The sequence below is a fragment of the Dromaius novaehollandiae genome, chromosome 3, assembly GCF_036370855.1.
Source record: "Dromaius novaehollandiae isolate bDroNov1 chromosome 3, bDroNov1.hap1, whole genome shotgun sequence".
Lineage (NCBI taxonomy): Eukaryota > Metazoa > Chordata > Aves > Casuariiformes > Dromaiidae > Dromaius > Dromaius novaehollandiae.
Genome location: NC_088100.1, coordinates 59,795,521 through 59,823,428, shown reverse-complemented (window position 1 = coordinate 59,823,428; position 27,908 = coordinate 59,795,521). Strand labels below are relative to the sequence as shown.

Genomic DNA, 27,908 nt, shown 5'->3' with positions numbered 1-27,908 from the left:
AGCAAAGCATATGCTTTCTATCAGTTACTCTTCCTTGCAGTGCCATTTAAGCCACCTGCAGCTATTTCATTTAGCAGTGAATATATCCACATATCCTGCATATATCCGTGTGGAAACACACAGATTTTTCATCTGCACTCCCAATTCTCAGAATTTCTTTGTAGCAACTGCCATTAATTGCCACTTTGTTATTATTAATTGCAATGCTTGTTGGCAAGCTGAGAGCGAACTAGGGAAATTAACTGTTTTCTAGAAGAAACAGAAAACAAACTGTAGCTAGATATATATTTTTTATATGTAAAAAAATTGTTAATCAGTTGGGCTCCTTATCAATGAAACCATGAGTTGCATTAATTACTTTCATTTTAGTTTTTACACTCTTTTTTTAGGTAGGCAGTAAGCAAAGGCATTGTTCAAATCTGCGGCTCTACTCCTGCTATAGAAAACTGACAAGGACTTAATAATTCAAAGACTGGTAACCATTTGTCAAAGCCTGGCTAACTCTTATAGAGCTTTTCATTCTAATAGCATGAAATAAGAATTCATTCAGTTGCTATAGCTGTGTAAGAAATGCCCAATTAGCCATGCTTTAGATGGTTTGTTGTGAGAGAAATGAAGTAGGTAGAGAAATATGACAGATGTACTGGACCCTGGGCTTCAGAAATCCTCATTGCAATGCAGATATGTAGTTGCAGGAGGTCCTGTGCTTTCAAAGACATATGGCTTTATGGATAGGAATCTATGGGTCGCTCTGCTAGTGCTTCAAGCTGGCCAGATGCAAAACAGCTCAGTTCTTATAGCCACATTAGGGTGATGTTGTACTCAAACTAACATTTTCTTTTTCTAAGCATAGTTTATTAGCTCAGGAATAGATCTTGCAATGACTGTGGCTATATGGCATGTGGATGAGAGTTGTATCTTGTGTCTAATCAATTCAAAAATGAGGCAGAGGAATTTATGTTTCTGTCCATGTGATGGTGTTTTCTTGGAATGTCAATAAGGCTATATTGTATGCTACATGAAAGCAGACCAAGACAGCACAGGCTAGGGAAATGGGCGCTGGACTTGGAGAGAGGAATATGAATTCTATTCCTGATTTTGATACTAACCTGTTGTGGGACCACAGGACAGTAGTTATACTTTTCTGCTTCTTGCAACCTTTGTCTACCTTGTTCATATAGTCTGTGGGCTACAGATTAGCTCCCTACACCTCTCTCTGAGTGCCTAGGCTACTTAGAAATCAGGAGGGTAGCTGGAGATTTGACAACAAAAGCTACAATGAGAGAGCTGTGAAAAGACCTGGTGTGGGATGGCCCAGTCCCAGCCACTTGATCAGCAACACCAGTGAATAATCCAATACCAGTCTCCTTATGTCTTATCCCACTATGTTTCTTTGATAAAGATCCAGTGTCTCTCCTTTCTCACAGCCCTTTCACTTCCTAAGCCCTTTCTCCTGCCATTTGACCACAACCACTTCTTTCCATTCTTCCTACTATGGAGTAGTAGTAGTTCCTACTCCTATGCATGGAGTTTCAGATTCTCCAGGTTCTCTTTGGGTCTTGATCCTGTGTCTCCTTTTCTTGTCTTGTAATACTTCTGGTTCCTAGTATGAGTCATCCCTACTCTCTCCTTCCCTTCATCCCTCCAGCTCTTCATCAGTGTCCAACAATCCCTCTGGATTTCAAGCCTCCTTCAGTTCATTTTCCTTGTACGCAACTGCCAGTAAGTTATCTCCATTTCTTAGTCACAGTTTCTCTCGTCTGTGAACTTTGTCCCTTTCCCCCAATTCTTCTTACCCATCCTCATTCAAAACAGTCAGCTTCTCTGGTTTGTTCTGTTCCTTTCCTTATTTCCAAGTATAACTCTTTCCATTTCTGCATCTGGACTGGGAGCAGTGTAGGATCACTCATTGTACTGAGGAATAGCAACTCAATCGTTATGAGCACAAGAGAAAATTATCTCTGGTTCTAATGCCTGGCCTTAACCTTTCCTAGAGCAAAATGGAACAATAACTGCAGGAACAGTCAGGCTTTGCCTCCTACCCTGGAGTCAGAGCATGATATATCATTTGGGAGTGAATGTGCAGGCAGATCGACAACTGGCAATGTGAGAGGATGTGGCACTTTGTAGATACAGAATTTTCAGCAAATTTAACTGGTATACTCCAAGAAATAACCACCTGGCTATATACAGGAAGGGAAGTTTTCTGAAAGGTTATAATTTGGCCAGTCATGATGTGGGTCAATTAGAAAAGCAGGAGCTATATATATCTAATACAGACACAAAGTCTCTGCTCCAGAGCACATGCATACTGGAACTTCTCAAAGAACAGTTGCTAAAATTCTTTAATAGGTGCAAAACAAGGTATCCTCTTCTTGAAAAGAGCTGAATCATTTTGCAGAAATTTTCCAAAATATTAACAACCTTTATGCTTATCCTGAGATAGATGCTTAGTGTGGCCTCAACATCTAAAATGTGACAAAGTTATAAGAAACTGGAAACAAGTCTCACAATAGGTGGTGTTTTGCAGCATTCCCAATAGACAAGGCAACCAGATCCAACAACAGTATTACATTTTTTGGATGCCTCCAGAATTAAAACTTTCTGTCACAGGCTTGCTAGTTAAAAAGTGTCTTAGGTCAATTGCAGGCAAATGTTTTCATAACTGAGGAACAGTTCTATATATTCCTGCTGTCAAATATTGTAAAAACTTTAGAATACAGAAGAAGCTATGTGTAGCTTGTATGGAACACTGAGAGATCACTGCTGTAAGCTGATGTGAGCAGGCTTGTTGCTTTTAGTATCTAATTGAAAGCCACATTGATTTGGTGTGATAACTCAACTTCTTGCTTTGTGAATGTACATTATTTTCATAAGATGGGAATGCATCTATTTTTTAAATAGTAACAAGTTTAGAAATTTCTTTTGCTGCCTTTTTCTTTTTCTATGTTTTAACATTCTGTGCCGCAGACATTATCAGGAATTTTTGCACAGTCAGAGGATATTCAGCAAGAGTGTGAATGGTAAAGTTAGCTACCTGTTAACTGATGTTACCATACCTTAATCTAGACCTACACTCTCAGAAGTAAACCTAGTTGGTTTGTTTATGCTCTTGTCCTACTTGGGTTTTGTGTGTGTTTTCTGGATAGATTCCTATATTGGAAGGGACCAATCATATAAGTTGGAAGTTCATATGGTCCAGTCCCCTGTTCAAAGCAGGACCAGCTTAGATCAAGTTCCTCAGACCTTTGAGTACCTCCAAGGAAGCAGATTCCACAGTCTCCCTAGGCACCTGTTTCAGTGTTTGATCATTCTCATTGTGAAATGTTTTGCCTAATATCTAATCAGACTTTCCTGTGTTGCACTTTGTGTCCATTGCCTTTTGTCCTATCCTTGTACATCTCTGAGAACAATATTTCTCAGTCTTCTCTGTACCTTCCCATTAGGTAGCCAAAGACAATAATAAAATCCTCCCTGAGCCTTCTGCTCTTAAGACTGAACAAACTCTTAGCCTGTACTTGCATGTCTTGTGCTTCAGTCCCCTAATCATCTATGTGGTGCTCTGCTGGACTTGCCCCAGTACGCCAGTGTCTTCAGATACAGTTTTGCAAGTGCTGAACAGAGTAGGAAAATCCCTTATCTTGACTTACTGGCTACATTAATAAAGTCCAATATGCAGTTAGCATTCAAGAGCACACTATGGACTCATGTTCAGCTTGTTTTCCATGAGGACCGCCAGCATGGTTCTTTTCCGCAGAGTTGCTTTCTGTCCAGTGGGCACCTAATATGTACTGCTGTATAGGTTTACTCCATCCCACATGTCAGACTCTGCGTTTGTCTTTGATGAATTTCATGAGGTTCCTGTCCGTCCATTCCCCCAGCACCTGAAGTTCCCTCTGAATACCAGCCTTGTTGACTCTCCTGCATGTTGCCTATCTGCCTCTCATCCATTCAATCTGGTATCATCTGTGAATTTGCTGATAAGCACTGTATCCTGTGTCCAGGTCCTTAACAGAGACATTAAGTAGTGTTGGTCCAGGAGGGGCACCACTAGTAACTGGCCACCAGTCTGGCCTTGTACTGCCGATTACAACCATCAGAGCTTGTCAGCCCATCCAATTTTCTAACCACTTTATAGTCCTCTTTTCCAAACTGTAGCTCATCAATTGGCTATAAAGATACTATGAGAGACTGTTGAAGATATAGTGAAAGAAAACGACATCCACTCCTCTCCTATGCACAGAGCCAGTCATCCCATCATAGAAGGCTGTGAGATTGATTAGGCACAGTTTGGTCTTGGTAAATCCATGCTGGCAGTTCCCAGTCTTCATCTTGTCCTTCATGTGCCTGGACATGGCTTTCAGGAGGATTTGCTCTATAATCTCCCCAGGGACTGCAGTGAAACTGACTGGACTGTAGTTCCCCTGATCTGTCTTCTTGCCTTTCTTGAAATTTGCCTTTTTCCAGTCGTCAAGAACCCCTCCCAGTCACCATGACCTTTCACAGATGATAGAGAATGGTCTTGCAGTGACATCAGCCAGTTCCTGCAGTACCTTGTGCTGCACCCTGTCTCATCCCATGGACTTGTGTACGTCTACTTTGCTTAAGTGATCTTCCTCTACTGTGGATAGTGCTTCACTCCTGCAGATTCTTCTAGTAGGCCTAGGGGCTTGGGAGGCCTGAGAATAAACATTGTCATTAAAGCCAAGGCAAAAAAGGTATTGAGTACCTTGGATTTATCCACAGGCTTTGTCACTAGGTCCCCTGCCACACTGAGAAGCATGCCCACATTTTTCTTAGCTTTCCTTTTGCTGTTTATGCACTTAGAGAAGCCTTTCTTGTTATCCTTCACTAGTTTCAACTGCAGTTGAACTTCAGCTTTCCTAGTTCTATCCTTTTACACCCAGGGAACATCTCTATAGTTCTCCTGGGTAGCCCATCCCTGCTTCCAACCCCTATTTACTTCTGTCTTGCATCTGAGCTCAGACAGAAGTTCCATGTACATCTATGCTTGCTTGACTTTCCGCACATCAGAATGGGCCATTCTTGTGCTTTAAAAAAGTTTTCCCTGAGAATCAACCAGCTTTCCTGGGCCTTTTTGCCCTTCAGGCTACTCTCTTACAGGTTCTTGCCAGGGAGGTCCATGAAATCTGTTCAAAATCTGCTCTCCTGAAGTCCGTGGTTTCAATTCCACTATTTGTCTTGCTCGCTTCTCTCAGGTCCTTAACCTCCACCATCTCATAGTCACTGCTGTCAATGCTACCATCAGCCTTCACATCCCTGACCTGTTCTTCCTTATTCATAAGCGGTCCATTAGAGTGCCTCTTACAGTTGGTTAGTTGATCACCTGGTGTCAAGAAATTGTCTTCCTCACATTGCAGAAATTATGTGGCATCTTCTAGTTGTCTAAAGAAGGCTTCGTCTATTTTCTCTTCTTCATGAGGTATCTGTAGCAGATACCCAAAATGATGTCACCCATGCTTGTCTGTCTTCTAATCCTTACCCATAAGCTTGCAACTGGCCCATCACTTGCTACAAGGCAAAGCTCGATGCGTTTGAACTGCTCCTTTGTGTAGAGCACAACCCGTCCTCCTCACCTTCTCAGCCTGTCCTTCCTAAAGAGCCTGTATCAATCCATCACCACACGCAGTCATGTGAGCTATCCCATCATGTCTCTGTGATTGCAGTGAGTCTTGGCTCTGTAACTGTGCATGGATTTCTAGCTTCTGTGTGTTTCCCAGGGTGTGTGCACACAGGCCACTTGAGATGGATCTCTGGTTGTGCTGCTTTACCAGGGAAAATGTGAGAGTCTCCTCCATCATGCTGTCCCCAAGGTGCTCCCTAATTGCCCCCCATGGTTCTGTATCTCTTCAGAGTGTGAGCCTGCTCCTCGCCTATTTCAAAGAGCTAGTAATGGAGGGAGTAGAGACAAGCTAGAGAGAGATGAGATGTTGGCATACCTGCTGGAGTAGCTGATGAATCACAGGATCAGTGAAGTAGCTGTACTCTTTGAAGAGTTACAGTAATTTACTTGCTCCTGGCACAAGATGGCAGCAGGGGAGGATTTATAAGTCTCTCACAGGCCCAGGTCTTTCCTGGGTCTTTTAGAAGACCCGAATGTTGAGTCTATCAGTAACACTTCTGCTAACAGTACCTTTAAGCAGAGGGTTTCAGTGATCTGGGCAGTCAGTTTGCTGCCTCATGAAAATTCTATTTCCTTCAGTGAAAAGAAAAAAAAGATAATGAAGAGACTTCTTTTAAAAGAGATAAGAAACAAGTCTCTGCCTGGGTTTATACACTAAAAAGCAAAAAATGTCCTCTCTCTCCAAACCCAGCTCAGTGATTCTCTACGTGCCACATCTCCGCAGATGCAGAACCCCTGTTTACTTCTGTCAGACTTACTTATGTGGAATTCTGTTACATTTCATATCCAGCCCAAATATTTTGTTCCTTCAAAAACAATACTCAGCAGGGATGCTATTCATAATCTGTGAGGGTGTGATTCTGACATCTTTGCTCAGACATGCTGTGATCAATTTCACCAATTTCACAGTAAGCCAGATAAGCAAAATTTGCTTCAGTGTAGTTCTTTGAATATGAGAAAAGAATCACAATGGGAAAACAAATTAATTTCTGTTACAAAATCTGTCATAATAAGTCCCTAAAAATGGCATGTCGTAAACAGGAAAAAATGACGTACACTTAAGAAGTAGTTTAACCATAATTAAAATGTAATTTTATGAGGTTTATGTATCAGCCATCAGCAATTCACTTGAGTAATTTGTTTCAATGAGCTTATCAAAACCAAAGATAAACAGTCTGGTCAATAAAAATGTAGCTCCAAAATATATGTAATAAATAATGAAAGATTTTTTTTTTTAAAAAAAGCTTTAAAGATTCCTAACTGTGAAGACATTTTGTTGGAAAAGATGCCTGGAAGAGACTTTTTTCAGAAGGTCGTTGAAGCCAGGGTGCTGTTTTATGGATACTTGCTAAATAGTCTTCAAATTTGCAAGGGCTGTGCAAAAGGAGTGGCAGGTTTGCTTGCTAATAGGAAAATAATAATAAAAGAGTGGCAACTGTAGTGAAAAAGAGTATAAGTGGCATATGTTTAAAACAGAAAGAAAAGAATGTAGCCATCACAAAATAAAGTTTAATCAACTCTTTGAATCTGTAAACACTACTCTAGTTTGATGAGGGGGAGGAGATTCCTTCCGTTTGCCAGGAAAATGTTGCCTTGTTTTCCTTTCTTTTTGTAATGGATATGGGCAGTCTTAGATTTGCATATTCCCTTGTCAAAGTTATTACTGGTGCTACATACAGCTTCCAGGTGAAATCAGGGTCCCTTCCTTCGCAGTAGCCTCTATAAAAAATAAGATACTGAGCATCTAAAAAGATAGGCACAGAATAAGAGATAAGCCTCCAAACACATAGGAACTATGTGTTAGAGAAAGGACTTGAGCCCCTACGCCCTATTCGCAAGTCAGCACCTAAGACCATTTCTTCCCTTGGATCATGCTTCTCAGAGTTGTTCATTGCTACAGATTTGCTTCCATTAGTCAACAATTACCTTTGTAAAATAAACCAGGCTAAGGCACGGGGCCACACACTAACCTGCGATTGCTAGCACATCCCTTGGACAGTTTTGGCCTGGGCAAGCTACCAATGCTTCAGTGCTTGGGCACGATTTGGGGTCTAGGCTGGGGCTGAGTTCATTCCTGATTGACAGTTTGGGTGCATACATGCTTGTTTGGGAGAAGGCTGTAAGAAAGTTTAGCTATATTATCAGTTTAGCTGAAAGCAGACTGAGTTGTTGAGTAGCAGTTGGCAGCAGGTCCTGAGAACAGTCCCTGACCTGTTTCGTTTGCTAGTGTAAAAATGGGCAAAGGTCCCTGATTTAATATGGAGCCAAAGGAGATAGCAAATGAGATGCAGAACAGCAAATCCAGTCCATTGCTGCCATGTGAATTCCTACTACTGAGCATAACTGGCAAGGGGCAATTGCCAGCAGTTGCAGTGCCGACAGAACTGGCACGCCCAAGTGTCTGTGCGAGTAGTGAACAGTGCACTAACTGTGACTCAGGTGGTGGTTGGGAACTTGTTACCAGAGAGAAAATGCTTTGTGAGTCTGAACTCCCAGTGGGGCAGCCTGGAAAAGATGCATCTCTATTGCTAGAGACTTTAAGGTATGATTTCCTTGAGATCTAAAGGAGGAAGCGTGCCTTTTATTATCTCATTACCTAAGCAGCAGTGGTGCTAACGACTTCAATAAGGTCCTCAAAATACCCTACTACACTAACAAATGGAGGAAAGTTTGGAGAATCTAGTATTGCTTAGTTCACAGTAAGTCATCTGCTAATCTCTTTTTGGCACTGTGCTCTTTGTAAGCCTGAGAAGTTTACTTATTTTCTGGGAAAAGTCATTTTTTTAGGAATCTGTATTGTCCTCAGTCACCAGAAACAAGTTTTAATTTTTGCACTTCCCAATTTCAATATACTTTTATTCAAGTGGACATTTAATTGTCCAAATACATATCTTAAACATAGAGGTACCAACCTGACTGCTCAAATTAAAGAAGATGATGCCAGGTAACTTAAAATCCTAGTACAAAAATGAGCTCCTGTTTCAGCTAGCTTTGCATTAGCCATCATGCTACCTTTCACAGTTGTATCCATGATGGTACTTCATCCACATTGGTTCTCTTGTTGCTGTTTTGCTAAAGTTTCCTTAAGTAATATATTATGCCTTTTTCTCTTCTTTTCTTTTTAAAATTCCAACCATACATTTATTTCTGCCCATTTTGTCATTTTTTGGCAAGTCTCTAGAATTCTGTGTAAGGTCCTTGAAGAACAAATTGGGCACAATTTGTATAATTTGCTTAATTTCTTAAAGAAAGAGATTGGATAATAGACTAAGTTCAACCTCTTCATAGTGCTACGAGAACATGAAGAGGGTACAGAGGTAGCCCAGGATTCTCTAGTTTTATAGGGAATCCAGATAACTTTTCAAAATGGCTCTCTATCAACTGGAGGGCTTTACAGAGGCAGAACAGTGAAATTTTCTAAATGCTGATCCAGAGCTCTAGATACACTTACACATTATAGTAGAGAATCAGTATACACCAAATGTCATAATCTTTTGCTGGAAGTCTGACCACAGCCTTGAAAAAAAGCAATAATAAATAATTTTTGCCCCTTAACACCACTGTGTTCAGTCCACTACTTCAGCGCAGTTGTCTCTTCAAGAAGCACCTGGAAAAAACAGAGCATTTGCAGGGTGCTGCTAAAGGTCAAAGCTCAGCTTGTTTCAGACTGAAGGGAAAATTACCATAGCTTTGTTTTTGTTTAGTGCGTGCATGCACGCTTCTCTCTTCAGGGCTTCCTTTCTCATGGTCTTAAACTGAACTCTTCAGCAAGCACTCATGAAACTGAATTTTGTGTTTTACATTCTCTGGTGCTGATAGCAAGTAAACAGTTAATAAATAAACCTGGGCACTCTGTCCACTGGTAGATTTATCAGTTATTCTGCACATGGAATTTACCAGTGTGTCTTTCAGGTGCCTGCACTCCTCATGGCTCTTCAGCAGAGCCCCATGGCCCTAGGTAGTTTATCCCTGCCATGTGAGGGTGAGCAGAGGGTAGCACCATAGAGGTAAATGCTGTTCTGTATTTCGGCTCAGCTCAGCTGCCAGTGCCAGGAATAAAAACCTTGTCTGGTCATAATACAGATGGCTGTTCCAAAGCATGTCATAGGCCCTCAGGGAGTAATGTCAGTGCAGTTTCCAGCATAAAAACAAGTGAAAAAGACTGGCAAGACCTCAAATGGGAACACAGACAGCAGAGCCATATGCAACCGAACTCAGATATATGTACTATTAAATACATTACTCATTCCCTTTTCTGAATGGTGATTCTGAGCACTTAGGTGGTAGGATAAAGTATCCATATATTTCCATATATATGGATATGGATAGATCCAGATATATTTGTAGATATATATTTACATATATATCCATATGTATATTTACAGAATCAGAAACACTAACTGAAGCAAGCATAGCTTATGTGCAGCTATATATAATAAGCACTTCCTGAAGGACAGAAAATACTGTTTGATAACCAATATATTAACACCATATGATAGGATGCACAAGATGTATTCTGATACTCTGGGCTTTTGTTTGGGCTGTAAATCTTGGTCCTTTTCTTTCAAAGTTGCTGCCTAAGCAATCTTTATTTATTTTATTTTATTTTATTTTTTCAAAAAAGAAGCAATCCAACTTGCATATTTTGTTGCACATGCTTGATAACATCTCTTGCATTTCTCTCCTGTGCATTCAAAAATAAAAGACTGTGCAGTGAGGTGAGGCTATCAGTTGCAGCATTGTGACTTTTTGCAAGGTCCATCCTGATGAGCAGGAAGTCAAACAAAGGCAGCAGGAGGCCTGCATGTGTGAACAAAGAACTCCTGACTAAACTTAAGCATGAAAAGAAAGTGTACAGCGGGGAGAGGCAGGGATAGGTGGCCCAGGGGGAATATAGAGACATTGTCTGAGCATGTGGGGATAGGGCTAGGAGAACTAAAGCCCACCTGGAGTTGATTCTGGCAAGAGATGTGAAGGGCAACAAGAAGGCTTCTACAGGTTTATCAGCAGCAAAAGAAAGACTAGGGAAAACATGGGCTTACTACTGAATGGGATAGGGGACCTGATGACAAAAGACATGGAGAAAGAAGGAATGCTTAATACCTTCTTCACCTCAGCCCTACTGGTAAGACCATTCTTCAGTAATCCCAGACCCCAAAGACCAGTGGGAAAGTCTGGAACAAGGAAGGTGTAAGAGGATCAGGTTAGGGAATATTTAAACAAACTGGACATATGAATGCGTGACACCTGATGCAGTGCACCAACAACTGTTGAGGGAGTTGGCCAGTGTTATTGCAAGGCCATTCCCAATTATCTTCAATAGGTGATGGCAAACAAAGGAGGTTCCTGAGGACTGGAAGAAAGTAAATGTCACTCCTGTCTTCAAGAAGGGTAAGAAAGAGCCTCTGGGGAACGGGTTGGTCAGCCTCACGTCGATCCCTGAGAAGGTGCTAAAGCAAATCTTCCTGGAAACCATTTCCAAACACATGAAGGACAAAAGGTGATCAGGAGTAGTCAGCATGGATTTATGAATGGGAAATTGTGCTTAACCAGCCTGATAGCCTTCTGTGATGAGATGACTGGCTTGATGAATGAGGGGAGAGCAGTGGATGTTGTTTCTTTGACTTCAGTAAGGATTTTGACACTGCTTCTCATCCTCCTCATACACAAACTGCTGAAGTACACACTAGTTGAGTGGACAATGAGGTGCACTGTAAACTGCCTGAACTTCCAGGCTTAAAGAGTTGTGATCAGTAGTACAATGTCCATCTGCAGACTGGCCACTAGTGGTGCACCTGTCACGGAGCAGCAAGGGCCAGCTGCTTCCTAAAGGACAAGAAGCCGGGAGCCAAACATGATAACACAGCAAACGGGGCAGATCTGGAGATCACAGCTAGAGTCAACTAAGAGTCCAGATCACCAGACAAGTTTGTGGTGACGAGGCAGGTCTGGGGTTATGCTGGGAAGTCAGTCCACAGGTCAGGATCAGGTCCAGTGATGGTAACTAGAGTCAGAAATAGTCCAGTGATCACCAGACAGGACCGTAGTGATAAGAGGTCCAAGGCCAAGTTAGGAAGTCAGTCCACAGATCAGGACTGAGATCAACAGGGTCCATGGCCAGACACAACTGTGACAGAGCTGGAGACAGGTACACCTACAACATAGCTCAGTCAGGGACTGGACACACAGACCTGAGGTTAAAAGGGCAGCTCCAGGGTCCATGGGCAGGTGTGGATGGAAGCCACAGGTGAGGCTGGTCAGGGCAATTAAGGCCTATTAGTGCACTCAGGCCTATGGTAGTACTCCAGGGTACATACCAGAGCCAACACTGTATAACCTCTTCATTAATGACCTGAATGATGGGAGAGAGTGTATCCCCAGCAAGTTTGCAGATGCTGCAAAACTGAGGGCAGTGGTTGCTCTGATACACCAGATGGTTGTACTGCTGTTCACAGGGACCTCAACAGGCTGGAGAAATAGGCAGAGAGGAACGTCGTGAAGTTCAGCAAAGGGAAATGCAAAGTCCTGCCCATGGGGAGGAATAATCTCATGCACCAGTACATTCTGGGGGCTGTTCCAGCTTTGCAGAGAAGGACCCAGGAGTCCTGGTGGGCAAGTCAACTGTGAGCCAACAATGTGACCCTGGGGCAAAGAAGGCCAATGGTATCCTGAGTGGCATTGGGAAGAACATTGCCAGCAGGTTGAGGGAGGTGATCCTTCCCCTCTGCTCAGCCCTAGTGAGGCCACACCTGGAGTGCTGTGTCCAGGGCTGGGCTCCCCAGTACATGAACACACTGGAGTGAGTCCAGTGAGATGATTAAGGGCTTGGAGCATCTGTCATATGATGGAAGGCTGAGGGAGCTGGGACTTTTTAGCCTGGAAATGCCAGTAAGCAGGTTGGGCTGTCTGCTCCCTAAGGTGCAGAGATCCAGGAGCTAAGCGTGAAAGCACAGCCAGCAGGGCAGGGGCCTCACCAGTCAGGATCCAGTCCTGCAGTACCCAAGTGAGGCAACCGTGGTAAGCCCAGAGGTTGCAGCCAGGTTCAGCCAGGAGGCCAGATCATCAGGCAAGCTTGTGGTGATGAGGCAGGTCTAAGGTCAAGCCAGGAAGTCAATACACAGGTCAGGATCAGGTCCAGTGATCACCAGGCAGGTCCATTGTGAAGAAGCAGGGCTGAGGTCAAGCTGGAAAGTCAATCCACAGGTCAGGATCTGGATCAACACGGACTGTGGCAGACCTGAAGACCCACACTCCTCCAAAATAGCTCATGTACAGCCTGAAGGCCCAAGTCTGAGTTGAAGTGGAGCTCCTGGGTCTACAGGCAACGGGATGTGAGTGGAGACCCCCAGGTGAGGCTGGTGAGGGCCTTTAAGGTTTATTAGTGACCTCAGGGCCCTAACAGGAGAAGAGATAGCTTGGGGGGATCTTATCAATTTGCATAAATATCTGATGGGAGAATGTAAAGAAGATGGAGACAGACTCTTTTCAGTGATGGCCAGTGATGGGATAAGAGACAATGGATGCAAGTTGTAAAACAGGAAATTCCGTTTAAACATAAGAAAAGAACTTTTTTATTGTGAAGGTGGTCAAACACTTGAACAGATTGCCTAGAGAGGTTGTGGAGTCTCTGTCTTTGGAGATATGCAAAACCCAACTGGACATGGCCCTGAGAAAACTGCTTTTGTTGACCCTGCTCTGAGCAGGGGGTTTAGACTAGGTGATCTCCGTAGGTCCCTTCCAACCCCATCCATTCTGTGATTTTTCTCAATGATGCACGTTCTGTGTTTTGTGCTTGTTAATAACAAGCAATTTAAATTCTCACTTTGCAGCAGATCATACAGGTGTTTGAACAGTGCTCACTTCTGGAAGGGGAGAAAGGAAATGGTTGCCAGATTATTTTTGTTAAACAGGGAGATTTCAGAGTCTGTCCAGTCTGGCCTTCTTCACAGGCTAAACACAGCCAAATGAACAGCAGGTCAGAAGCAGGTACATCCTATCAAGCAGGGCATTTTCCCTGATACTGATATATGCACAGCGTTTTGTGCAACTGGTTGCTTTTTTTGCAATGTAACTGTATATGTGTGTATACAAAGCCTACATCAGGCAGACATCTTGCACACAGTAAGGTGAGTGATGTATGAAAAAATGAGTAACAACAGAGAACATATTGTACATGTCATAGTGGTGGGGAATGCTGTTTAACAAATGGGTTCTGTGACTAGGCCTTACGGGATTAGAAACTATGCAATTGGACAAGATAACAAGTTGCTTCTTCATTAGCTATGAGCACGCTAGTTGTGCTTTACCTCTGAACAATCTTTGACGTATGCTACACTTTGAGCCACCTTCTTCCTTTAGAGGCCTGTATTTGCATACATTTGTAGCCATATTCTATGGTGTATGTCACTGCATATTGCATAGAGATGATTCACATGATGTGCTACAGGGAGAGCGCCCAGCTATAGGGTGTGCTGGGCTCTGGGATCAGTCAGGCTGCTCTTCTGAATTCTGTGCTGTCGAGTTAGGAGCAAGGACAGCAGGCTTTTGATGTTTGGTCACTACAACCGGGAGCCTTACTTTTCACTTACCACAGCATTCATAACATCAGGAAATGCAACTCTCCAGTATTTTAACAGATTCAAGTCTTGATAACACTCCATAGTTATGAGTACCAAAACTGACATTTGTTATTCTGAAGTAAAGGGCGTTGGTTTAACCTCTTAGATGTGCAGGGATATTTTTCTGAAGTGTTTGTTTTTGTCGAGTTGTTTTGACATAGTATGTGATTTTTTGTTCTCATTGCTAGTATTAACAACAGTACACTTTGAGGTGTGTAGAGTGAGACCTGTGGGTATCAATTCCATTTTGTATGATTGTGTTAATTGAATTTGGCTACTTCAACAATGAATCCAGGTTAGGATAATCACTAAGCTCCCTGCTTAGGTCACAGATGAGTAGTTGCACTTAGAAGGCATTTGCCATGCATCTGCTTCCATCAGTGTTATGTGTAATGAGAGACTTCTGCATCCCTCTAAAGCATGAGTGATGATGACATTGTAGTGGCCTAATTATGAGGAGTGTTTTATTTTGCAGGCTTGGCTGAATCATTTTAATTTTTACAGATGCTAGCAGTTCAGGTCTCTGGTTAAGTGATTAATTAGAGGAACCAGTAACAGTGCCTCTGAAAAGAGTTTTGGACTGGAACATTGCCTTGGTGGTATATAAACAGAAACATACTCAAAAGCTCATTTTCCATGTGGTGTACTTCTATTAGTGTTGTTGCTGTGCTCCCAAATGTCGGTTAAGCTTCATATATTCAGAAGTTATGAGGCCAGAATGGTATATTTGATCAACCACTCGGGCCTCCTGCATAACTGTCATGAATACCTCTGTGCTATTTTCTTTAAACTGATGCCTGTCTTTCAGAAAAGCTTGCTGGTCTGTCTGTGTTAAACATTGACAGCTATGAACAGTCTACCCCAACTCTTCCTGAACTGTTCCAATAGCAATTAAAAATTTGCACCCCTTTTCTCACCTGAATTAGCTGAAAACTAGTTATCAACCAGGTAACGGATGTTGTTACAACCATGCTAAATTCAAGAATCCAGTATAAATGCTTTGTTATTTATCTACATGCTCAGCGTGGACATCATCTAGCTATCTAAAAATTAAGCAGTTAATATAAGTTAGGAATTTGGCCTCCCTCAAGGCAGAAAGATGCATACTACTTGCAAGTGATTCATTCCACTTCTCTGAGGACGGGCTCAATCTGTGGAGATGCCTGTCCATTTCTACTGACTACATAGGGAGCCTCAATTTTGGCATGTATATCGTAAGACTAAATTAAGCCTTTCTGGTTACAAAATTATACTTGAACCTCAGTTCAGGTGATTATCCTCTATGATCCCATAGTCTTTTTCAGAGATGTTGATTTCCAAGATATTTTCTCTAATCTGTAGGCTGTTTTGGTATTGTCCAAGCATAGGTTTCACTCCTTGTTCTTACATATGTATATTTATTTTTGCTCATGTTAAAACACATTATTTTATTGAACCCAGGTTTGTATCAGTGACTGTCCTTTTCATTATTAAACATTTCTCCAGCCTTTAATCTATTTGTAGTCTTTATCCATGGTTATTTTATGTTTCCTTCCAGGCAGCAGCCAAACATGTTAATTAGTGTAGGACCAAGAATTGATTGCTGTATGACCCCATTAGAACTGCTATGGTGTTAATTTGCAGGTGATCTACTGGTTCAGTGACATTTATGATAAATGCTAGAGTCGGATGTTTGTTCATGACAGCTAGTTAAAAATGCATTCCAGTGATCAAATATTTATAATGAGTTGAAAACTGTCAAACTCTCTGTTTCAAAATGAGATTTTCACATTCCTAGTAAAGAGAACCTTTAAATAAGAGTCTTAAGTCAACCTCGACATGAAGGTTTTAAATCAGCGTAAGAGCCACAGCCCCTTCCCTTGCTGGGAATATGCATTACCTTTAAAAAGCTGAGCAACCTTTAAAAAGCTGAGCAAGTTTCATTTAGGAATAAGAGACATGGGGGCCAGTCAGAGGTCTTCTGAGCCTCCTATAGTCAGTGCAGCCCTCAGCCCCTTGCTCCAGCCAGTGCTGCAACATTCTCCTTCCCCTCCTCTCCATCTTTGCCTGATAGAAATACTGGGAAAACACTGGGTGCAGGCTTATGGGAGTGCAGGTTGGTACCACATACAGTGAGGAAAGTGGGTGTGGGGTTGTACAAACTGCTGAAATGTCTTCCTTCAGTTTTCACTTTTAGCCTCTGTGGTTCATTTGCCAGACAACCCCCTTTGAATGAGCTGCTTAACAGAGCTTAGATTAAAACTCAATTTTAATTTGTGGCAAGATCGCACTGGCATCATACCTTGAGTACACAGCAGAGTCTGATCCTCTGTTTTAAATAACCTCAATTCCCAAGCACCTTTGAAGTTTCCTCATGTCATATTCTGGAAAATATTTTTCAGCCAATTTGCAGGCTGTTAGCTTTACAATAGAGATTCCCGGAGTAAACACAGTAAACACAGAGTAAACAAAAGGAGACAAAGAGAAAAAGAATACCCCTCCTTATAGTTAGAGGACAGAAGGATAATTGCTGACACAAGAGAGATGGATTTCTCTCCCTATAAATGGAAACTGTCCTGCCTACTGTGCAGGCTTCTAGACCAAGTGTAGATTTCAGAGTTTTTCCTACTTGAATTCTCAAATTTTTGCATCCTCTCAAACAAACTCTAAAATCTGATTTAGTCAGCTTTTTCACTTGACTTTTTCTATGAGATACCCCTCTAACCAGAGGTGCTGTCCAAGGTCCACCATTTTGTAGGGCAAGCTTCAAAGTTCCTTTCTCTGCTGCGTGCCTGCGAGCCTACTTGATGTACATGTTTTTGCTGCTGCCCTACCCTGTGAATCCAGGTGAGTGACTGTAAGAGCTGTCTGTGAATTAAATACAACTTTTCATTACGAAACCAGCTTGAACACAGCTGTACGCATGTATAGAAGCCAGTTCTGGAAAGCAGTGGGTTGATTACATTTCCATTTATCAGGTTCACTCTGTGTTGTGCAAAGAATCCTTCTTTTTTTCCTTCTCATTAATTTTTGTTTTCACACTAATCTCTTTGCTGGAATGTTGTAACTACCCTTTGGCTTATATATATACATTTCTGTGACCAAGGTAATGAGCCTAAACTGGTTGTTTGCACTTTCATGTTCTCTTGAGACAATTTGTTTGCAATCTCTTCTGAGACGTTGAAGACTAAGACATTGAAGGCTAAGAAGACTTCAGAATCTCTGCATATGGTGATAGGTGGGAGAAAGAAGGCTCTTTTTATATTTGGTAAAATCTTAAATGCATTTAATTCGTAATTGCCATATCTATGTCTGTGACTATGATTATTGCTATTGCTGTATGGTGGTATTTTGAACGGTAGTGATGCACTGTTTGTCATACTGGCACTCGCAGATAAAGATTAGGGTGTATTGTACTAGGCTGACAAATGAACAGCAGCTTGGACAAGCTCTAGGAAATAGATTTAACTAGCATTGCTATACAACAAAATATTTTACTCCAGGCTTTTTGCTGCAAAGGATTCATTGTGCTCTGAGACTGGCTTTTGCATCTCAGGATTAGGGGGCTGAGTGTGACTCCTGCATTGATAATGTGGCTTAGCTGGATTGTGCTGGGGAACTGAGCATGTATCACTATTCCATCATTTGAAAGATTCAGATGACAGGGGACATCTTCCTCTTAAAAGAAGTTGCTTCCACTGTGTTCTGATATCCTGCTGGATGAGGGAGAGTGTGATCACAGAAAGCATAGTATCAGAATTTGGCCTGCTACTTGACTAGGTCATATGAAGAGCTTTGAAAAGGTGGCTTTTATCTTCTACTGCTCAGGATTTTTTTTAATAAGAAGGAAGCAAATGCAGTGGAAGTGTAATAGGTACTATGTGCTGCTTCTTCTTACACATTGTAAAGAATGCTTTCGCCTGATGTACCACACGACTGTCATTATTTGCTTTAGCAGTGGGTTCTTTGGTTCAAAATGCAAAGGGAGTTTCTTTGGGTAAAGTGAAAATTTTCTTTTTTCCTCTTTTTTATTTTTTTTTTAATTGACAAGTGAGTAATGGCAAAGGATCTGAAAACGATAACTGAATTAATTTTTAAAGAAATGAAAGGGAAATCATACAAATATTGGAAGTCAACTTCTCTTTTCTCCTCTGAAATATGAAGATATTCAAAAGACTTTATGTAAGAACAATTTTTCTCTCCTTGGTGAAATAATAAAGTTTGCTTATATTTCATGTACTTCCACAGCAGTATTTTCCAGTATGCCATTTTTAATGTGAAGAGAGCATTGCTAGATCTGGAGGGCTCTGCTTATATTTGTTCGTGGGCATGGATGCTTCCTTGCATTTCACATCTCCCCTGCTCTTCTTCCTTGCCTCATTTTTGCTAGCAAATAGAATGCTGAAATACACAGAACTCCTGCCCTTGAAAGACAGTAGAAAGAGTGGTGGGTTTGTATGACACCACATGCTTGTGCCAATGACAAACAAAACCAGCGTCTTGAGTCTGTTGCTGGCAAATTGCCCACCAAAGTGACTGACAGTTTACTAGGAGTTCGGTTGGTATCTGAAAAAGGCTGATAGCATCTCAGAGTAAGGGAGACATTTTAAAAACAAAGATTGTTTTGAGGAGGAAGTGTATTTTCAATTTGGCAACACGGATAGTGTCCGTTTAGTTTTTAATACGTATTCTAATGTATTGAATTAAAGTTCATGGCAGTAAACTGAAAGTTCTGTCCTCTTATATCTGTTTTGATCCAGATCCATGATCTAACCAGGGGTTACTTGAATGGAGGGAAAATGCAGAAATAATCTTAAGCCATATTTCCATTTCTCTGATGATGATCATTCTGGGCCAGACAGAGGCAAGTTTGCTCTATGTGGATGGATAAGGACTGTTATGGGAGCTCTATGCACCCACAGATCCCTTTATGTGGTGGGAATTCCTCCTGTGGTTGCTCACATGGATTTTTACATCATTTACCCTAGGATCAAGCTTGAAATATGAAATAATCAAACCAAAATCTCTTGAAAATCTTGGTATGTTTTGTTTAGGGCTTCGGCTTATTTTTTAACTGCAGAGAAGAATTTGATTAGTTTAGAACCAGGTAGCAAGAACTTGAGTTCATTTTACAGCTTTGCCGCTCAGTGTAGTGTGATACTATCACTTCTGCATTGAATTGTGATAGAGCAGATTTCAGATCATTTTATGCTCTGAGAAGCTCTCAGCATCACAGGTGATGTTAGGACTGCACATTTGGCTTGCAGTTTAAGGCTGGCAATGGAAAGATTATACCGTCTGGTCTTGAGAAGTGCTTAGCATCTCCAGCAAGACACTGGTGGAGGTCAGCAGAGACCTGATGCCACTGAACATTGCAGTGGAATTGCCCATTTTGTATGGTCTGGTATGCCTATCAGGCAAGTGTTATCTGTGGTCTTATCTAGACAGTGAGAATTGATCAGCATTGCTAGAACACTACTGCGGCCCCACGTGTGCTTGCCACCATGAAGGCTAGAATAGTCAGGTCAAACCCAGTTTTACCTCCTGGCCTTCTAGAGATAAGCGGAGATTATACAATATAATGATACATGCACCATTTGCTGGTCTTATTATCCCTAGCACTGTTGGAATATTTCATTATTACTTGAACAGTTATCAATCTCCCCATTGTAGCAATAGTGTTATATGCATTTTTTACATATTCTTCCCTCCTGCAGATGCATAGCTTGGTTCAAGGTTATTAAAGATGTAAAGCTTTCTGATAAGCATTACAGATCAGATAGTGCAAAAATCTTATGTTTATCATTTTTACCTTTGTCTTTTTTTTACTTATAATTACACTGAATTGAATATAATTTAACAGATATGAAGGAAAAATGATTGTGGCCCCAAAATTACCCTTCACAACAAATGGCTCTCAAAACTACTTCTAGAATATGAGGGGCAGATTTGCTTTTGCTGCAGCTGAGAAACAGCAGAGTGGGCTTTTAGTGGCACTACAGTATACTGTGTGGTATACTGTAACAGAAGCCAACAAAGGGAAAGGATGGACAAGTGGAAAATTGTATTAAAGGTGACCAAATACAAAACCTTTTGAGCAAATAAATTCTGTACATGGTGGTGACTGAGTCAATTATTGGTCCTCTCAACTGTTAGTATGTCAAAACAGGCAATATGCAGACAGTTTTAATAGTGCTTAGTGGCAGGGATAATCTCAAGATTAACGTGCAAATTGGATTGCTATTTTTGGTTTTGCCCTATATTTATTTTAATTTAAATTTATTTTCTTTTCTATTTTGCCTTGATGTATTTCTTCTCATTAGCAGCAATAAATTGTATAAGATGTTGAAAATTGGATCACTGGCTTTTTTAAGGAATGGACAGGGCTTGGGATGAAATGATAGAAAAGGTAGCTTCTGTAAATTGCTAAATATCCCTCTGAAAAGAAGTCTCAGAAATGTATTATTAAGAGGCTACAAGATATACTGCTTGATAAGTGGCATTATTCATTCAGTATATATGCTGCTGCAGTGCCCTAACATGATGTTATGGCACTGTGATTTTGAAGATGTTATCTGTCAGCTGACATGTGCAACTGAGATCTTAACCTCTAATGATTATAAATTGTCTCATGGTGTTTTTCACAAGAAAAGAGATTATACGCCACTTCCAGCTGGGTCTAATCTGCTTACCCAAATTATCCTGCCAATTGGATTGTGTATATTCTTCATTGCTTTCTGCTATGAAATTATGTTGCTAAACACCATCATTTCATTGGAGAGTAATGTAAGCTCTGTGAATGATTTGTTTTTATTCAAGAAAAGCAGAATAAAAAGTAGTGCCTAGTCACCGCATAGACACAACTATTGCTATAATTAAAATGTTACTGTCTTGACTACCAAAAGGAACTTTTAACATAAAAACAAAATATGTTGAGATTCCTCTCTTCCCCCACATTTTTTTTGGTCATGGGATACTTTTTCGTATAGCTCTTATCATCTGAAAAGTTGTAGGGTACACAAGAAGTTGCAGCTCAGCATTTCAGAACCTCATTACTGGTCTGGAGAGATGCTGAGCTTTGCAAGATGAATAGGAGGAATTTAGTTAATCAAGCAGAAATATATTTTAACTATCCCTGAGTTATTTTATCGGTGGGTGGCATTGGCAAGAGTCTGGTGCAAAGAAAAGTTTGTAGTGCAAACTGCTTTGAAAAGGGACTTTTCTAGTGGTAATACATAGGAGGAAGCCACACCTCTGAAAGTTTAACTCTGTAAAATTGTGAATTCTGACTTCTACTTTCAGAATTAATTTAATTTCTCAGAGTTTAAAAAAAGAAAAAATAACAAAAAGCCTTCCACATGCCCATACCAGTTCTCCAACAAGATAACTGATGGTGACCCTGGAGAAGAATCATTTTGTTTATAGACTGGAAACCTAAATCATTTACTTTATTTTAAAAGGAAAAAGTGAATTAATTTAACTATTGTTTATTATCTTTTCTACTTTATTCTAGAATCCTGTGATTCATGGGTATCCAGCTAAGATGCTAATGATCTTTGACTGGTTTTACTATTGTACCTGCTGAGAGCAGTTGGTGTTTCTGCAAGAGACAAAAAAATTTTCATGATGATTCTTGGTGGATCCATTTGTGAATTTTAGTTCTGATTCTGAACCTAAGGCTATTTTTATTCTTAATTCTGGCATAATTCTGTAGTGAATTTGAGCCAAAAGCCCCTTGAGAAACCATCTCCTGTGGTTGCTCATGTTTGTATGTGAGCCATTTCTGTGGCATTGACTTTCCTTTTGGAGGGAACAGTCCACAGAACTTAGTATTTGCTATGAGGATGATCTGCAGAAGAGAGGGAACAATTGGCATCGGTGGGCAGACGGTGCACAGGATAGTTATATACAGTATACTTGCCCATTGTGGTCTGTTCCTTGAAGATTATAAACCAATTTTAATTCCTACTAAATGGAACTGGCTTGGAACTCGCTTGGCTTTTAGAGAACAGCTGTATCCTCCCCTGGCTGCTACAGGGAAGTGTATGGTTCTCAGTTCTCTGTGATATAAAGGCTCCTTCTACCAGTGAATAATCTCAGAGGGAGGTGGTGATTGTAGGTATCACTGCCTGCCTCAGGGCCTGCATCTTACCTGGGGGCATAAGAAGTGGGGACAGCAGCAAGTGGAATGTTAATTATTAACATAGTCTCACTCACTTTCCTCCCTCCAGCTGTTTTCTCGACAATCCGTATTGAGCGTTGACAGTGGGACGATTACAGTTGTTTTCCACTGCTACCACTTGTCCACTAATGAACTTTCTGTTGCACATAATTATGAGGTTTTTGCTGGATATTCCAGTTGGTTTTGAACCCAAGGCATTCTGTTTTAAAAACAGGAGTTTCTTTCCTGTTCATTTTGGCAACACAGCAGAGCAGAATAAACCAAAGGAGCTTGCTCATGTGGTGGTACTTCTTAAGCTAATATGTTTCCCTTGTTACTAAGGCTGTTTTGTCCAAGCAGGTGACACAGAATCAGAGTTGTTGTGCTTCCAGGCTTTGAGCTGTCTCATTACTGCTAGTTCAAGTATTTCTACCTAACTGTGTAGAATTATGCTTTGTGCAGAGTAGATGTCCTGAACACCCTCTAGATGGCAAAATCAATTTGTTAATCTCCTACATATACTGGCCACTGTGATGGGCAACTGCACTTGTCTTCACAAATACTTTCATTCCTTCATCTCTGTAATGCATATTTCAGCACCAGAAAGATCAATTTTGTGGTTTACAGATTTCATGCTTCCCAGAATGAGTATTATGAAGGACTTTATTTGTAGTGGTTTTACTTAGAGCTCTTTAAATATTGCAAGAATAGTGTCCTTTAGAATTCCTTCTAGAATATCTGCTTGACTGAAGTTCAGGAAATGTTTACACATAGATTTTTCTCCTCAACATTTTAGAAATAACTTTTGTATTGAATCAACATACAGTATGTGAATACTCTCATTAACATATTCTCAAGCAGGAGCATTCACTGTTTTGGTCAGCAACCTGATGGAAAATGTTCAGAAAGCTTGTGGCTAAGTTCATCTGCTCTTAGTGCAAGACAGGGAAGTGACAAAGCCTGCTTTTCGTGATGTTTGTCTTACCTTGAGCTTAGACTATGCTTCTTTAGACTTTGACTCAGCAAATGCCTCTTACATCTAAGGTCTGTAAGAGTCTTGCCAGACATTCTGTTTTTTCTCCTGATTTTTTCTCTTGATTGTTCTGCGTGCAAAATGAGGAGTGCCTGGGAAAGACAACACGGGAGATTCTTAAACACTCTTTGTCATCCAGAGATCTTACAGCTAAACAGGGAAAATACAGAAGGGGCATAAGTGCAGAGCAGAAGCCAGGAGCTGACCTGATTTCCATTATTCATGTAATCATCATTTGCTATTCTCTGTTTAAAAACTTTTACACTTCCAATTGAATAGTCAAAATAATATTGTGTGAGTTTATAGACTTGTCATCCTCTCTGAAGAGCACACAGTTTGTCTGTAGACAGTTCATGAGTAAGGATTAATTAACTAAAAGAATCAGGCAACCTTACTGAATAACCAGGGTTAGTTTGCAGACAGAAAAGAACAGAAAAGAAGGCTAAAAACATCAGGCAAATTGTTTACAATACAGCTGGTATTTCCATCAGGTCTAGCTTTAAACTGTAGTTGTTTGAATATGTTCTGGGAACAGAACAAACCTAGTGACAGCCTCTATGTGAGCTTGGCTATACAGAGTTTGTCTACCATGTATACCAGATAGAGGTGTGACCAAAACACACTGCAAGCTGTAGATGTAGCCTGTAGTTGGGACACAGAGAAGGATGTACTTGTAGATGTACACTCAAGTCAGCATGCAGGAACTCAGTGAGTAAAGCCTGTGCTGTTGCAGGGACACTGCTTCATGTAGCTTCCCTGTTACACAGGCTAAGGTCACTTGTGTGGGTAGACTTATGTGTTTAAGTGTCTTGGCCCCACTGGGGTCAAATGGCATCAAGTGGGCAAGACCGGGCTGGGTTTCACTGCTTTTCTCAATTTTCCCATCTGTAAGTTACAACTTGAGATACTTCCTTTCTTACCTCTCTTGTGATGACCTATGTGTTAAGCATTCACTATGTGCTAGTCTTAAATATGTTGAATAAAGAAATGTAACAGACTGTTTAAAACAATACTTTACTAGTGAGACCTTTCTGCTCTGTCATTTATGGGCAGCTTTTTCTCTCCTCTGTGTTTGATATCTCCAGGATTACAAGGAATAATTTCCTTTGTAGTTGCATTTGGCTCACTATGTTTTAAAAAATGTGACTGAATTATATACTTCTTTAGAGAGATATTCAGCACGTCTTATTTTGTTGTTTTTGCAGCTATCACTGAAAAGAAGAGGGAGCAAAGACTTGCAAAAATCAGAAAAAAAGTCACAGCAGACACCAACAGAGGTATGTTAAAATAACAGCACCTTGGATGCTCTTGTTGAGGCTTGGACCACCTAAATAAACTGCTGGTGCTGCAACAGAACCCACCAACTTTCATGTACTGTGTGCTTTAGGCAAAATAAGTAAAGGGAAGTACCAATGAATCAAGATCATAGGCCCTTTGCATACTGGTTTCAGGATTTTTGAACACTTTATAATGGAAGGAGGTCTTAGTTACTTGGCATTGAAATATGTAATTTTTAAAAAAATCACTGTTTTTTACTGTTGTGTATAGCAAGTCTAGAAAATGTAAGTTTTTTTTACAAGGGGCCCCCAAAAGGTATTTTCTGGCGACTGTTCAGACTTTCATTGCAAGTACTATAGGTTTCTCCCTCTTTTTTTGTTTTAAATATATGTTTACCTTTCTTTAATTTACTGATCAGTGAAAAAAATTATTGTAACAGAATCTCTTAGTATCTAAAGCTAAGTACTTTTGATTGTTACTCTTGTAATTTAAGATCATCCACTGGAGCTCTCCTGTTTTACATCAAGTTTCTTCAAGTACTTCTTTTTCTTTTTGCTAAGGAGGATAATGAAGACCTGAAATGCCAGTTGCAATTTGTCAAAGAAGAAGCAGCCTTGATGAGGAAAAAAATGGCTAAGATCGATAAGGAGAAAGACAGATTTGAACATGAGCTACAAAAATATAGATCATTTTATGGGGATTTGGACAGTCCCTTGCCAAAAGGTGAAGCAGGTGGGCCACCTACTACAAGAGAAGCTGAACTCAAGCTTCGATTGAGACTTGTGGAGGAGGAAGCTAACATTCTTGGGAGGAAAATAGTGGAACTAGAAGTAGAAAATAGAGGACTGAAAGCAGAGCTTGATGATTTAAGAGGAGATGATTTCTCAGGGACAGCTAATCCGCTCCTGGGAGAACAGAGTGAATCCCTGTCAGAACTGCGACAGCATTTGCAGCTAGTAGAAGATGAGACAGAATTGCTGAGGAGAAATTTAGCTGATTTGGAAGAACAAAACAAGCGCATAACAGCTGAGCTGAACAAATACAAGTACAAGTCTGGGGCCCATGAGAGCTCTAGGCACCATGATAATGCCAAGACAGAAGCACTACAGGAGGAGCTAAAAGCTGCACGAATGCAAATCAATGAGTTGAGTGGCAAAGTCATGCAACTCCAGTACGAGAACAGAGTATTAATGTCCAACATGCAGCGCTATGATTTGGCATCTCATCTTGGCATCCGTGGCAGTCCCAGAGACAGTGATGCTGAAAGTGATGCAGGAAAAAAAGAAAGCGATGATGATTCCCGTCCCCCTCACCGTAAAAGGGAAGGCCCAATTGGTGGGGAAAGTGACTCTGAAGAGGTACGCAACATCCGGTGCCTGACGCCCACAAGGTCTTTTTATCCTACACCAACTGGGTGGCAGAAAAGCTTCACTGACAGGCAGCAGATGAAGGACATCCGCTCTGAAGCTGAGCGACTAGGCAAGACAATAGATCGCTTGATTTCTGACACGAGTACCATCATAACAGAGGCAAGAATTTATGTAGCTAATGGGGATCTGTTTGGACTGATGGACGAAGAGGACGATGGCAGCAGAATACGTGAGCATGAGCTTCTGTACCGGATCAACGCACAGATGAAGGCGTTCAGGAAAGAACTCCAGACTTTCATCGACAGACTTGAAGTTCCAAAGTCATCAGATGACCGAAGTGCAGATGAACCTTTGTCAGTGAGTCAGGTAGACTTTTACTTATTACGGCCTACAGGTAAAAAGGCTCTGCCAAATGAATTAAGCCTAAAATTTGATGTATGGCACATTAAAATTGTTGTTAGATAGTGGACAGAAGTCTCTGTTTCCTGAATTGTTTTAAATACCCAGCTGGCCATATGAAATCTCTTTCCATCAATGGGGCTGTTTGTGAACAATGACTAAATCTGATCTCCTTGAAATTAAAAGAATAATACCATAGTTACAAGTATTGTATGAGGTAGAAGATTTTATTCCTTCTTCTGGCTTTGCAACTGCATTTGCCAGAATCGTGCCGTCATCACGAGCAAAGGCAGTGCAGGCAAGTTTTCATGAGGCGATGCTGTGAAACCACTATTGGTGTTATTTTCATATTTTCACAACAGAAATGAAAATGAACATGGTTGTTTTCTTTGCAGTTGGTTTCCTGTTAAATGAATAAAAAGAAAATCCCAACAATTAAAAAGAGGAGGAAACATTCAGTTTCCAAAATGATAAAGATATGACAAACCATGGAGAAAAGAAATTGTGAAAATCTGATTTTTAGAGTCAAAGAACCAAACTGCAGTGTGTGAATAAAGGAAGTGTTGAAACTGATTGCATCATTGGTTGAAGGACTGTGGGTTGCTGCTGTCAGGTAGCAGTGACTCATGTCTTTTCTGCAGTTCCTTTTTACCCCTCTCTCTCATCCCTGAAGAAAAGGGCCAGCAAACATCCTGCATATGTCAGGCAGAGTTGTTCCAGATAGGTTTTGGGGAGTAAAGTCCTTGCTGACTCATGACTATTTTCTTTTGCAGTGAGAAATGAAAATTACCTACACTTACCTTATCATGCAATCCTATAATTGACAAATACTGTTACTGCTCATAGTATTATCCCAATGTTTTAATAAGTCTCTTATTGCGTTAATTCACTTTGTGCGGTCCTGCTAGTTTACAGTCAGAGTAGTTGCCAGGTGAAACTGAAAACTATTATTTCTTATTCCTATGCTGACTAATTAGTCTTTTGTTTCCTTGTATCAGAAAGTCACAGACGCAGTGAGTTTAAAGCTAATCAATTACTATATATGTACTGCATGAAATCAAACAGAAAAGGCATTTAGCATGCTCACTTTCTGACCTAGCAATAGCTTTGAGCTTGTAGAGCTCCCATTAACTTAAAGGTAGAGCACTGCATGGTCTCATACAAACTTAAAATAAACTAATTTGTATTTTCTCTAAAAGAGTAACAGCAATAGTCAAATTTGTCTTTTCAGGGCTTGACCATGCAGAACTCCTACTGAACCCAATGGGAGATGGGCACCTGGTCCCTCCACAAGCATAGTCTAATTCACTATTTATTTTGTTGAAATTTTGGACTTGCTGTTCCATTAATTGACTGTTCTCTTTGTCTTTGTATTTACTTTCCCAGATGTTCCAGCCTATCATTTTACTTATTCTCATCCTTGTAT

General features: G+C 40.8%; 1 protein-coding gene across 1 annotated transcript in view; it reads left to right on the top strand.

Annotated features, from left to right (window-relative positions):
- MTCL3 (MTCL family member 3) overlaps nt 1-27,055 on the top strand; it is a 38,246-nt gene extending 11,191 nt beyond the window's left edge. Inside the window, exons 5-6 of the mRNA XM_026105067.2 lie at nt 24,641-24,712; nt 25,274-27,055. Coding sequence (XP_025960852.2) covers nt 24,641-24,712; nt 25,274-26,548 — 1,347 coding nt within the window. The 3' untranslated portion in view covers nt 26,549-27,055. The remainder of the gene's footprint in view (nt 1-24,640; nt 24,713-25,273) is intronic.
- The last annotated feature ends 853 nt before the right edge of the window (nt 27,056-27,908 follow it).